This window comes from Macaca mulatta, chromosome 4 (genome assembly GCF_049350105.2).
Source record: "Macaca mulatta isolate MMU2019108-1 chromosome 4, T2T-MMU8v2.0, whole genome shotgun sequence".
NCBI lineage: Eukaryota > Metazoa > Chordata > Mammalia > Primates > Cercopithecidae > Macaca > Macaca mulatta.
The window spans coordinates 34,304,857-34,317,700 of NC_133409.1; the positions used below are offsets into that span (position 1 = coordinate 34,304,857).

The 12,844-nt window shown below is 38.1% G+C and overlaps 1 protein-coding gene across 1 annotated transcript in view; it reads left to right on the forward strand.

Annotated features, from left to right (window-relative positions):
* LAMA2 (laminin subunit alpha 2) overlaps nucleotides 1-12,844 on the forward strand; it is a 611,116-nt gene that overhangs the window by 371,513 nt on the left and 226,759 nt on the right. Inside the window, exons 18-19 of the mRNA XM_015137479.3 lie at nucleotides 3,750-3,836; nucleotides 10,990-11,201. Coding sequence (XP_014992965.3) covers nucleotides 3,750-3,836; nucleotides 10,990-11,201 — 299 coding nt within the window. The remainder of the gene's footprint in view (nucleotides 1-3,749; nucleotides 3,837-10,989; nucleotides 11,202-12,844) is intronic.

Consider the following 12,844-nt stretch of genomic DNA (forward strand, 5'->3'; position numbering starts at 1 on the left):
TTTTCTCCTCTTCCTCTCAGTCCTCTGCCCCCTCTCAGTTATGTGTGGATAGTCTCATTACCCTCATCTGCAGCTTCTCCACTGACATTGCGTAGCCACTCAGAATGGTTTCTTTTCCTACCCAACTGTTCAAGATGATAATTAGTTGAAAGGAGTCCTGATCCCCTATATGTGCAAATACAGAACATGCCCTGATTCTCTAACCCTCATGATGGAAGTTTTAATTTTATGCTCGTGATTAAAGGAGTGGTTGTTTTATATGACATCACAGTCCCAAGAAGCAATTCCTTATATTTTATTTCAAATGCATGACAGTTAAAGACACACAAAATATTCTCACACATTTACTTAATATGTGTTTAATTTTATTTTAGAGTATTGGATTAACTCTCTGTGGGAGCATTTTATGTTAGAACTGAATTTCAGGACCCACAGGAGAAGTTTCCCTAATGTCTGATAATCAGGAATTGTTGAGCTTCTATTGAGCAACTGTTTTGTTTTTGGCTTCTGGCTGCTCTGAATTGTTTACCTGTTGATTGTTCACTTTTGCATTAGCTGTGAAAAACCTCAAGGCCAAATGCTGATCCACCATTATCAAATGGACATACCTTATAACATGCAGTTTGAATTCTAAATACACCCTTGAATTTATCTTTTTTTTAGTATTTTTTTATCTTTAACCTTGCTTTATTCTTAATGCACATATTTTGACAGAATTAAATTATTTTTAGAACAAGATTGATTGTTTCTGTATGTATGCATGTACATGCATAAACATACATGCATATGTTGACATACATAGTCACATGTGTGCACATGTATGTACACATACATATGTGCATACATGTATACATACTTATAAGTAGATCCTTATAAAAATAAAAGTGTATATTCAACCATTAAGAGGGATTATTTTCGTGTCCAGCTTCTTATTGGTTATCCCAATAACAGCTTCCCTTCCTTCCCTATTTGTGGAAAATGCCTGCTGCTCTTGGCTTTCTTGTGTTTCCTGTGGCGTGGTTTGGATAATCCAGGATGAAGAACATTCTCTGCTGGTGTGGAGCTAGCCAAATAGAGATAAATGACATAATCTTGGAATCACTTGAACTCAGTGATGATCTCAAAATTTCCTCTTTGTGACACGGAACAATTAGCTTCATATCTTGGCCAAAATCAGTGCTAAGTCACTGCATTTGCCAATGCAAATTCTGTAGACGTTTTTTACTGTGCATGTTTATTTCTCATTCTAATTTTATTTTTGTTGTTGAATGCCATCTTCTGCCATAGCTGTAACTGCAATTACAGCAATAAGAGAGTGAATCTTCGGTTTATGTTGTTGAAAGACTATCAAAGCACAAATACAGATATATTTTATGAGAAAGTTTGATTTGGATGCATTATGTCAAGTATCTACATTACTAGAAACCTAAACTTACTTAATTCTTACCAGTAGGTTTCAATGACAGTTGGTTATAGGAAGAAGAGAATATCACCTTAAGAATCTGAAGTCCTAGATCCCATACTAAATTCTCCTGGAAATTTTGTATATGACTTTGGTTAAGAAAAACTGTGACTGCCCCAACCAATTCATAGGATTTTGTGAAAATGTGGTAAAATTGTAAATGTATGCTGAACGGTAAGGAGCTAGTCAAATCTAACATATTCTTGTTGCTTAATTTTTTTCTTGAAAAAGTGTTGATTTTTGTCAGTGAACACCTTTTACTTTACTTATGTTGGTTTTAACTGACATGTGAATGCATTTAATAATTTGAAATCTATTTTATGAATAGGTTTAAAATGTAGGGTGCAGTGGCTCATGCCTGTAATCCTAGCACTTTGGGGGGCCAACGCAGGTGGATCACTTGAGGTCAGGAGTTCAAGACCAGCCTGGCCAATATGGTGAGACCCCATTTCTACTAAAAATACAAAAATTAGCCAGGTGTGGTAGCACCCGCATGTAATACCAGCTACTCAGGAGGGTAAGACAGAAGAATCGCTTGAACCCAGGAGGCAGAGGTTTCAGTGAGTCAAGATCGCACCACTGCATTCCAGCCTGGGCAACAGAGCAAGACTCCGTCTCAAATAAAATAAAATATTTTTAAAATTTTCGGAAGCTTTGTCAACAACCATTGACACGAGTTATGATAAACTGATGTAGGATTATAAAAAATAATTGGTACCGTTTTCTTTCAATCAGTGTAGTCCTATAGAGAGGGTATTTTAACCTGCGCATCTTCAGTGCAATCACAATCCTGTCAAGAAAATCACCCATAGTAAACTGTCTTTGGATCATGTGTAGTAAAGCACAGGATGCTTTATAAAAGGAGTTTCTTTACTCGCAGTGCACACGCTGGGTATGTCTTGTCTGCTGTTCATGACAGCTACTATAACTCCTTAATGTGGAATCTTTGATCTAGATAATATTTATAAATTCAAAGCATCCCAGACCAGGTTTTATCTCCTTGACCCAAGAGATTCATTTAGACTTTCCACCTGAGCTGAAATGTTTAAAACATAGACTTACCTGGTCCTAATATCTTGCTAGCATCCCAAAAAAGAGAAGAACTATTAAATCTTTGCACAACTACCCAGAGTTAAGCCAGAGAAATACCATTCAGAAATAGTGTTCATGATCTGATCTGCACCGAAGTTAAGAAAGTATTTCAAAGTAATTCAAGTGTCAGGAGCAGGATGAAATCAGGACTTGCAATGTTTAATTTGTTGTTCTTTCTTTAATTCATTTAGCCATCAAGCAAGCCTGTATTGAATTGCCCTGTCATATATAATAGAAAATAAATCTACTTAGGGAAAACATAATAAGAGAAAGATTAATTGAGGGCATTTCCCTTTGAAACGGTAGCACAGCAGACCTTACAGAATTCAAAATGGTTGATGGCCCTTCAGAGAGCCAGTCAAGAACCGCATTACCATGTGTCAATCTTGGGGTAGGGGTTCGTGTATGAGAGGTGCCTCTCACAAGGCAAAGAAGCATGACTGGAGTGAAACATGTTGTTGAAGGCTAAAGCTAGCACCTGAGTTCTCTGCTGGTTCTTCATCTGGTGTTCAGCTCTATTACTTCAGACCCAAATTAGAAATATGTGCAAAGAGAGAAGTGAACTTTGAAACATGCCAGAAGGTATGAGATGGCAAGGTTGCTTTTGTTTGTTGAGGTTTATGATAAGTTTAGGTAGAATATGCACGCTTGATCTCTTCTGAAAGCTTTCCTGAGGTGTGAGGGCATACCTGCAAGGAAGCACATGCCACAGCCTGCACACAGGCATGCCCCACTATGGCAGCAGCTGAAGAAGGAAGAACTGCCACCATCACTGCCACATACTGAGATTTCCAAAATCTCTAACAAATTTCTTCAGGCTGCTTCAAAGTCAGAGGGATTTGGCTAGAGAAGAAAATATGTGAGGCTGCATATGTGCCAGGCCTGGAGGAATTTCTAAAAAGCAGCTCTACATTTCCACTTGTTACTGATGATCACGACCCAGAGCAGTCGGAAGTCAGTTAATAACATGTCACAGGGATACTGCTCTCCACTGGGCTATATTCACGTCTGCAGAAACAGCGATGTCATTTCATCCTCCATTGGCCAGACCCTAATCTCCATCTCTGGGGCGAGAATGACCAGTCTGTACTCTTTTGTCAGAGCAGTAGTGGAGAGAGAAATGAGAAAATGCTGCTAATGACTTTGTGTATGTGTTTCTTCCTTGTCCCTGTTTTCCACAACAATATCAACGTAGCTTTAGCCCAACGTGCCATTTAGATCGGAGTCTTGGATTGATCTGTGATGGATGCCCTGTCGGGTACATAGGACCACGCTGTGAGAGGTAAGCGTGTGCTGCACTGTCTTGCAAAATGATTTCTACCTTGGGAGTTATAAAACCACAGATACAATCATCCATTGCATCATCCTTTGGAGAAAAATGGCCACACTCAATGAGGTGAAATAAAGTTTCTCAACACACTTGTCAAACAAATGCATTATATTTTTGTAATTTATTTATTTTTCAGAAATTGCTTCATAAATCTTCATTCACTCAGAGAATATCTGATTAATGTTTTAATCTTAAAGGTTAAGTATTAACCTACAATCTTTGTAGAAAGTATTGCTCAAGTGGAAAGTCATGCACTTTAAAATTTATCTTGCTGTCTCTGTCGGCACCATTTATTTTTCATAATTAGCTTTTTGTCCTTAAAATGTAGCTTGAATGCATAGTTCATAGTTCACCAAGTGGTTCATAATTTACTTTAAATATACTTGAAAATAGAAACAAAATGTAATTTATTATCATGATTTGTATCTTCTTCTAATTACTCCTAAAGCAGTATTTTAATTCCTGTTGATTTTACTGGGTTACTTTGCAGTGGACACAAGAGTATTATTTTATGTGATTTGTGTGATTATATTTCCTCCTGAAATGTTTTTGAAGAAATAATTCTTCTATATATTCAGCCTCAGCATAAAAATGATACAAACTTCCCCCTTGACATCATTGCCAAACACAAAAACCTCCCTCTGGTTTCAGCACTGGAAATGTCCACGCTGCTACCCTTCCTGGGAGGGCGGGGTGCAGAGGAAGTGACCTGCTTTCACTCATCATCACTGAGGCTAACCCTGAAGAGGGCTGTTTTTGCCCGTCTTTTCCTGTCATCTTGGCAGCTATCACCCCTGTTTCAACCAGGATGCATAAAATTAATGAAGCAGGAGCCTATCACCCAGAGAGAATTTAGCTAGCGACTAGCAGTCTGTGGACAAACTGCCAGTGACAGTTCCTAGCAGCAACAAGTACTATTTGTGAGTATGGAAGCATCTGTAAATTAGGAATGTAAGAAAAAAAAATGAAACAAGCAGCATTTATTTGCAATCAAGAAACTAGATATCTTTAATTGTGTGTGTGTCTGTGTGTGTTTAAAGAAAGGCATGTGCATATTACTTACTATAATAGGAGAACATATCATTGCCAAGACAGATTTACATCAAGTGCTTAAACCCCCCAGTTCACTACAGGCAGCCTTTTTTTAGCAACTGGAAAATGACAGCTGCTCTGTCATACAAGGCTATTAAATCCACTTATCTAGGTGAGCATAATCTCTGATATATTTATATTGCTCTGCTTTATGTACTATATCCCTATACATGTTAGACAATAGTTTCTGAACCATCTATAATTTAAAACCCCACATTTTACTTAACAAACATCTGTTTAGCAACTACCATGTGCTGGGTACAGGGCTAGACATTGGATATAAATATATGCATTTTCCCATCCTTGCCCTCAGCACCTCACATCTTTCTTTAATGCAAGTGAGGATGGTTGCATGTATTCTTCAGAGAATTCTATTTGAATAGCAAAAATCACCAAGGAACGAAATACCTGACAGAAAGCATGATTTCCTGTCTAAAATCTGTATTAATCTGATTCAGAAGATGGCAACATGCATATGCAGTGTAATGAATGGCATAGGTTATCTCCAGCTCAAGTTTTTCCACAACTGATACCATATTTTTCTAGCCAGAATTTAGGTTAGGGTTTTCCAGGAATATTTAAGATTTATAATTTCATTGTATTTATGTGAGTCAAAAGAACCCCTTAGATAGATCTAAAATATGAGGGAAACATTTTTTTGTTTGAGATGTGCCTGTTGAAGTAGAAGAGAGGGAAGATAAGGGTCAGGGTAAGGAGGAGATACTGGTTGCATTGAAAATCTTGTAATCAAAACCATTCTGTAAATGATTTGTGTGATCAGCTTATGCACATCATCTAAATAAGACCAGAATTTAAAAACTAAAGCAACATTTCCCAAATTGTAGATGTTCCTGGAATAAAGAATTCTGTGATCACATAAGTTTGGGAAGCATCCATTTGCATGTTAAAAGTTCTGGCATGTCCTACAGTGCGTAATGAAGAAATCTGTTCAATTTGTTTAGCTCAGCATTTCCTAAACTTATGTGGCCATAAACTCTCTGCTTTAACTATATAGCAGGAATATGTCTCAGACTACAGCTCAGGTGGGACAACAGTTATAACTTTATAGTCTTTATCACAATTTAATGTATATTTTGAGACCCCTTTCTCTATATGTGGGACCTGTGAGGGCTTAGAAACATAATCTGAGCCCCTTTCAAGTTGTTTTCTTCTCCTCTCTCCAAGCTTGAATCAAAGTTCTATTAAGCTTACCTAGTACCAAAGGCGTTGTTATGCAAGGGTAGAAGGGAGGGTATAATGTCTGTGAGTATGTGTTGAGCAAGGGGACATATGGTAGGGCCAGCCAGTGCTGAGCATTTCACCCAAGCATGTTTCTGCTGACCTATCCCTTTTTTCCTGTCCTCCTCATTACCTTTCCTTTCAGGTCTAGAAAGCCTCCCAACTACTTTCATTCCATTCTTGGGGGCACAGGAATCATTTAGCTTATTTCATTCCACGCTAAGACCCACCAGCATCTCTACCATCATCATTTTCCAACTCCATCCCATTTTCTATTTGGAAGAGGATGAGCTACATTCATGGAACTGGTGGCTTTCAGAGCTTGGAGTCTGGAAGATTCCTATGTCTCTGCCTTCTGCCCTGTCAAATCCCTTCTCTCAGACATGTAGCGCAAGATGGCCTTGCTTCTTGAATGGAGGGGGTGAAGAAAAGCAGTGAACAGGAGAGTGGCCAAACAAGATACAACCAAACATGGACTGGTATTCTGTCACAAGTAGAACACTAGTTACAGCTTGGAAAACATTCACTTATGGCCAAAACACCACTGTTTTTGAGGTATCACTGCTTTGCTGGGGATGTTTTAAACAAAGGGAAAAGAAGAGTCAGAGAGTGAGGGGAGAAGGTATTCATCGTGGCACCTTTGCTAAGATTCTAGACTTTTATCACCTGGACAAGAGGAGAAAAAAATTAACAAAGAGACAGTATCTTGAAGGGCTAAAAGGGATTAAGTAAGCCTTAGAGCATCAAGAGCAATTAAAAAGAATATTGAGCTAAAAGTGAGTTAAATGCTGAGGATACCTGCCTGATGGGACACTAAGATACTTTCAGGATAAGTCTATAACCTCAGCAACCTGTCATACATTATGGAGAAGGCATTTCAAAAAGACTGTGGCAAGTTTACCTGGTGGGTTCTATAGGACAACATGAAACCTAATGGGATACATAGACTTCTTAAGCCCTCCCCACTCCCCAGCTGGCAAATTTTTAACAACTCCTCCCTAGTGAGGGGAGAGGGGTCAAAAGCCAGGACTAATTTCACAGTTGCCACTGAAAATATGGAAGGTATTTAAATCCAATTGCTTAATATTTTGAAAATTCAACTACAGTTTTATCCTCAAGATTCATATCAGGTATCGAAGAAATTCCTTTCTGTTTCTTAAACTTCAGTTCCAAAATCCGGTTTAGTTTTTGTCTGCTTCAGAATGTCTGAATTGGAATCAAGTCTAATCACCCCTTTGATCACTATGCTCTTGAGACCTTCTACTCATTTCTGAGTCTCCTTGTGCCTTTGGATCCTGAATGCAGAGCATGGGACTTACTAGTGCCGTTAGCAAAACTGCGACTCCAACTGAGGTGTCAAGAGGCCACTCATTTGTGGTTGTGCAGTTTGTACACTGCACAAAGACCCTCAGGGAAGGGGAAGATTGAGGGCTTGAATCCAGTCTGCCCTCTTCTTTTCCATGAAGTCCCTGGGTGTCTAGCTGTGTCCACTGTCTCTTTACTTTTTCTGCATGTGTCTAGAGAGAACACTTTCTTCCAACTTGCAAAAGGCACCATTTGAGCAGGCAAACACCCTCAGTCTTTTGCTGATTGTGTCAAATGGGAGGAAGTAAGAACACAGCATTACAGCCACACCCCTTTATACAGCAGCCACCCTCTTCTGTGCCTTTGCCAATACCATTCCCTCTGCCTGGAGGATTGCAGCCCTTTCACTCCTCCGCCCAAGGCTAACTAATCCCTGTTCAGCTCCCAAAAGTCAGCACTATCATCCTGAAAATGTCCTTGATTAGGCCTAATCTGAGTTGGTTGCCCTTTTCTGTGCTGCCATAATAGCATTTGCATATCTCCAGTTGTTCTACTGCTACATTTTAAAATGTGTGTTCATTCTCCATGGACTGTAGTATAAGACGGTACCTTCTTTATATTAGTACCATGTAAAAGTGCTCAGCTGATTTTTTTTTTTTTTTGAATGGGGTGGGAGAAACAAGAGCTTTTCTCATTTGCTTGGCTAGATTAAGCTAGCATTATATTGTTTCATTGTTTTCAGTGTATAGATAATAGAAATGTAGACCATGATTTTAGCCAAAAGTTGCTGAAAAAATGATGGTGCAGAATGAGATAAAAGTCTCATCAGTGCGGTTGCTTTCTTCTCATTGTTGCTTCTCTGCACGTCCGCTCTTTTTCTACCTCTCCGTCTCTCTCTTCTTCTCTACTTCCCTCCCTCTAACATTGTTCCTAAATTATCAATAGCAGCAAGAGTAACAAATAACTGCATGTGTTATCTGGAGTCTTATTTACATTTAAATGGTCCTTTTTCAAAATATTGCAATTTGATTTGAAAAAGGTAACAGATATGGAAAGGAACAATGCCTTTGTTATGTCAAGATGTCCGTTTCTAGCAAGGCATTCAATAAACTATTTTTTAAAATGCACTCATTCTGCCTTGCATATGAAAATGAGGGGGCTTGACATTTCACATTGCAATTATTTTTGGTGGAGTGAAAAACCAAAGGACTGTGATTTAAACTGATTTTAATTAGGTGAATCCAACTTGATCAGACTCTAACACATTATTTTTATTAATAAAAGTTATATGATTAGCAGCATTATATTCTCTGACCCTCAAATTACTTTTTAATTCCGAATGGAACATCTTCAGAAATCTCTAATACTGTTCTCTGTATAGAAACACACACCCATACACCAGTAATGTGCTGGAGTGTTGCAGAAAATAGTCCCACTTTCAGTAACATGGCATATGATTTTTCTATCATGTATATTCACAAATTTTCCTTACATGTCCTGCAAGAAAAAAAAAAAAGAAAAGACAGATACTTCTTTAGTTATTCTATTCAATTGTAGTTATCTTCTTCCTGAAATGAGTTTTTTTTATTATGGAGAATTTCAGTCTTATTAATTGCTATCTAAGTTAAGAAAAATTCCCAGATCTCGTTATATAAAGCCATCTCTCTGAAGGGCAATAAGTCATCTTGAGGAAAGTGAGCTGAAAATAATAGGTTTTCGTTTGCTGTGATAATGATCATTGTATATACTTATTCCAGTGGCACAAAGTGACTCTCTTACTGGTAAACAAAATGAGATGTGAATATACGTGGATGTGATCATAAGCTCTGAATATTAAATAAGGCAAGAAGAATCAGGTTAAAATTCAAAAGAATCTTCTTCTTATCTTTATCAAATGTCTCTCCTGAAGGGATTTTGGGGGAATTTTATGCACTCAAATTTTATTACATATTTTATAATAGAGAATTAATGAACAATTATATTTGTGGTTGGCAGTATTCTTCTAAGCAGTATTTATACAACTCATAAATGGATAAAATCTTTTGTGAATATAAGTAATTTCATTTACAAAATTATGATAAAAGATCAAATCTATGAATTATAGTACCTAAGAATCTATACGTTTTCTAGAAAACTAAGAATAGTCAGTGTATCTGCACCAAATTAATGACTCTGCCCCAGAATTGTGATTTGTTAAAGTACTCTCAACATAATGTACTGGATTTAAACCATTTTTATTTCAAATGGGAGAGAGCCTTTCTCTAAACAATGACTGCATATTTGTGAGTAGATGAGCATAAAAGTAGTGTACTACTGAGAAAATTATATTCTCCCACATTGTTTTTGATCCCCTTCAATTTTGACACTTGCTGCAAAAGACTTTATCTTCATAAGATGGCAAAAATAACAGAGCTAGCCTGACCATGAGATTCAGATGCCCTGTTTTGTTTCTCCTTTGGCAAGTGTGGCTTAGTATAAAGCGTGAGCAAATGTCATTGAAAGAGAAGAGAGAGCAGAATATAAATAGGCGCTGCCTATAAGGACATTTCTGCATGCCTGTAGCAGTAACTTGCATTTTAAAACATAACATTTAGGTCAGAGAAAATTTGCTGCAATAATTTTTTAAAAATCTTCTCTGCCATGCCCTATAAACAAACTTTGGTTTTTCCAATAATATGTAGATAGTTTTTGGTAAGAAAGAAAGAGAGAAAGAGAGAGAGAAAGAAGAACAGAGAAAGAAAGAAAGAAGGAAAGAGAGAAAGAAAGAAAGAACCTGGATTTGCTGATAGAGTTGGCAGGCACAGTTCAGTATCACCTTATGGCATATTCCCATAATATGCAGGCATGCTTTCTCAAACTTCCCTTTAGTAAAGCCTTCAATGAAAATCTGCCTCTGAATTCATATGCAAATACATACAAATAGATTATTAATTCAGATATACCCACATCCCCCACCCAATTAATAAGAATCTTCTGAGTCACAGTTTCTAGTTAATAAATTCTGAACTCTTATTACTGAATTTCCTTGTGAGCCTGTTTCCTCATAACAAGTTCTGGCTGCAACAACAACAAAAAATGTGAACCTTACATAGTTGTAGAGAAAATAACCAACTGGAGTAGAGACACATGATGTGTTGCACTACAAAGGCTTTCCAGCATGGATCTGGATTCCTCCAGAGTGCCAGCAGCAGATTCTTATTATGCTTTGGTCTCGTCTTCAGTGCCAGTGACAAGATTATATATATATTTTTTTCGGGCTGAAATCTAATTACTAGTGGGCTGGCAGGATTTCATCTTGTATCTACACTGCAGTCGTAGAAAAACATTTTTTTAATCACTTTGCGTTTGAGAAAAGGAACACTTAAAAGGAAAAGCCATCATCCTGGGAGAACGGAAGAATGAAAAATATGTAAACATTGCCCCAACTGAGGTCCCCCTAAAGGCTCACTGATGAAATTTCTTGCCTTAGGTGTGCAGAAGGCTATTTTGGACAACCCTCTGTACCTGGAGGATCATGTCAGCCATGCCAATGCAATGACAACCTTGACTTCTCCATCCCTGGCAGCTGTGACAGCTTGTCTGGCTCCTGTCTGATATGTAAACCAGGTACAACAGGCCGATACTGTGAGCTCTGTGCTGATGGATATTTTGGAGACGCAGTTGATGCAAGGAACTGTCAGCGTAAGTCCTGAACTATTGATGCCCCTGACAGAATTGATGTATTGTACTTCAAAGTAGCTGATGAGTTCTTGACTGTGGATTGAAGAGTAGGAAATTATGTGGAATACATGGTTGATAGATGTGCAGAATATACAGAGTCTGCATATTCCAGAACATTTCCTTGTACTAACTAATAGAGTAAATCCTTTGAAAATTGCTGTGTTATTGAAGCGTCACTGTTTTCCACATGATAAACATGTTTCTATTTACATGCGGAAGTTTTTTTAATGAACTTATGTCCACGGCAGGAAAGAAGAATTTGCACATCAGGTAGACCCCATGTATCCTTTTTTTGTTTATCTCAATTCTAATCACTTGCCTGAAATAAATTTTTCTGCCCATGATATTTCAGTAGTAGCCATTGGAAGATGTTTATCAGTTATGCTTTCATATGTTAACCTTACAGTGTCGTATTTTGTAATAGGTGTAAAATTCTGCCAATATTTTCACACATTGGCATTTGTCATTGTTGAATGATTAACCTCATTTTAGTTTCATAATAGTAATTTACGGACTATTTCTAGAATGCTCTTTCAGTGTTTTCCTTCCACAAAATTAGCTACTCTAGGGCTTCATCCATACTAGTATAATACATTTCTCCCCTCTTTACTTTTTTAGCTATATTAATACTACATAGAATTTCCAAATCGTTAATATCAGTGGGATTATAATATGAAGGGGAATCTTGTTGCAGAAGGTCAAATAGAATGTGAATCCAATGTTAGCACTTGGCCATCATCAGCTTCATCTACTGTCATAATGTTTAAGCACAGTAGATTATGAGACCAGCCTATCCATTCATTTCTGTCCAGTTTATGTGAGAGGCCCTTCCAATTATTCAGGTGGGTCCCAGGACATGCAGAATTATAGAAACCACTGTAATGTAGCCTATCATCAACTCTACTGTAAGCACTAAAGACCCAGTAGGGTCCCCTATTTCATTAACAGATGTGTCTCTTTCATCACAGGTTTAGAAGATGAGTTCTAACTTTGTTATTTAATAATGATAATTTGTTGAATCAAAACCAGATCACTCTTTGTACCAACTGGCACCTATTAATGTAACCTGTACTTTGATCTTTTTTTAAAGCAAAATTTCCAACAGGCTCAAAGTGCCATTAAACACTGAATTCTTGATAAATGTGTAAAATCATAGGGAGCCTAAGAAATTCTTCCTTTCCGGCCGGGCGCGGTGGCTCAAGCCTGTAATCCCAGCACTTTGGGAGGCCGAGATGGGCGGATCACGAGGTCAGGAGATCGAGACCATCCTGGCTAACACGGTGAAACCCCGTCTCTACTAAAAAATACAAAAAACTAGCCGGGCGAGGTGGCGAGCGCCTGTAGTCCCAGCTGCTTGGGAGGCTGAGGCAGGAGAATGGCGTGAACCCGGGAGGCGGAGCTTGCAGTGAGCTGAGATCCGGCCACTCCAGCCTGGGCAACAGAGCGAGACTCCATCTCAAAAAAAAAAAAAAAAGAAAGAAATTCTTCCTTTCCGACAGATCATCTAGGGTCTACATTTTCTAGCTGTGTGCTCCTGAGCAAGACATTTGACCTCCTTGAGACACAGTTTCCTAGTCTACAAAAAGGGTCATGAATTTTCTGTG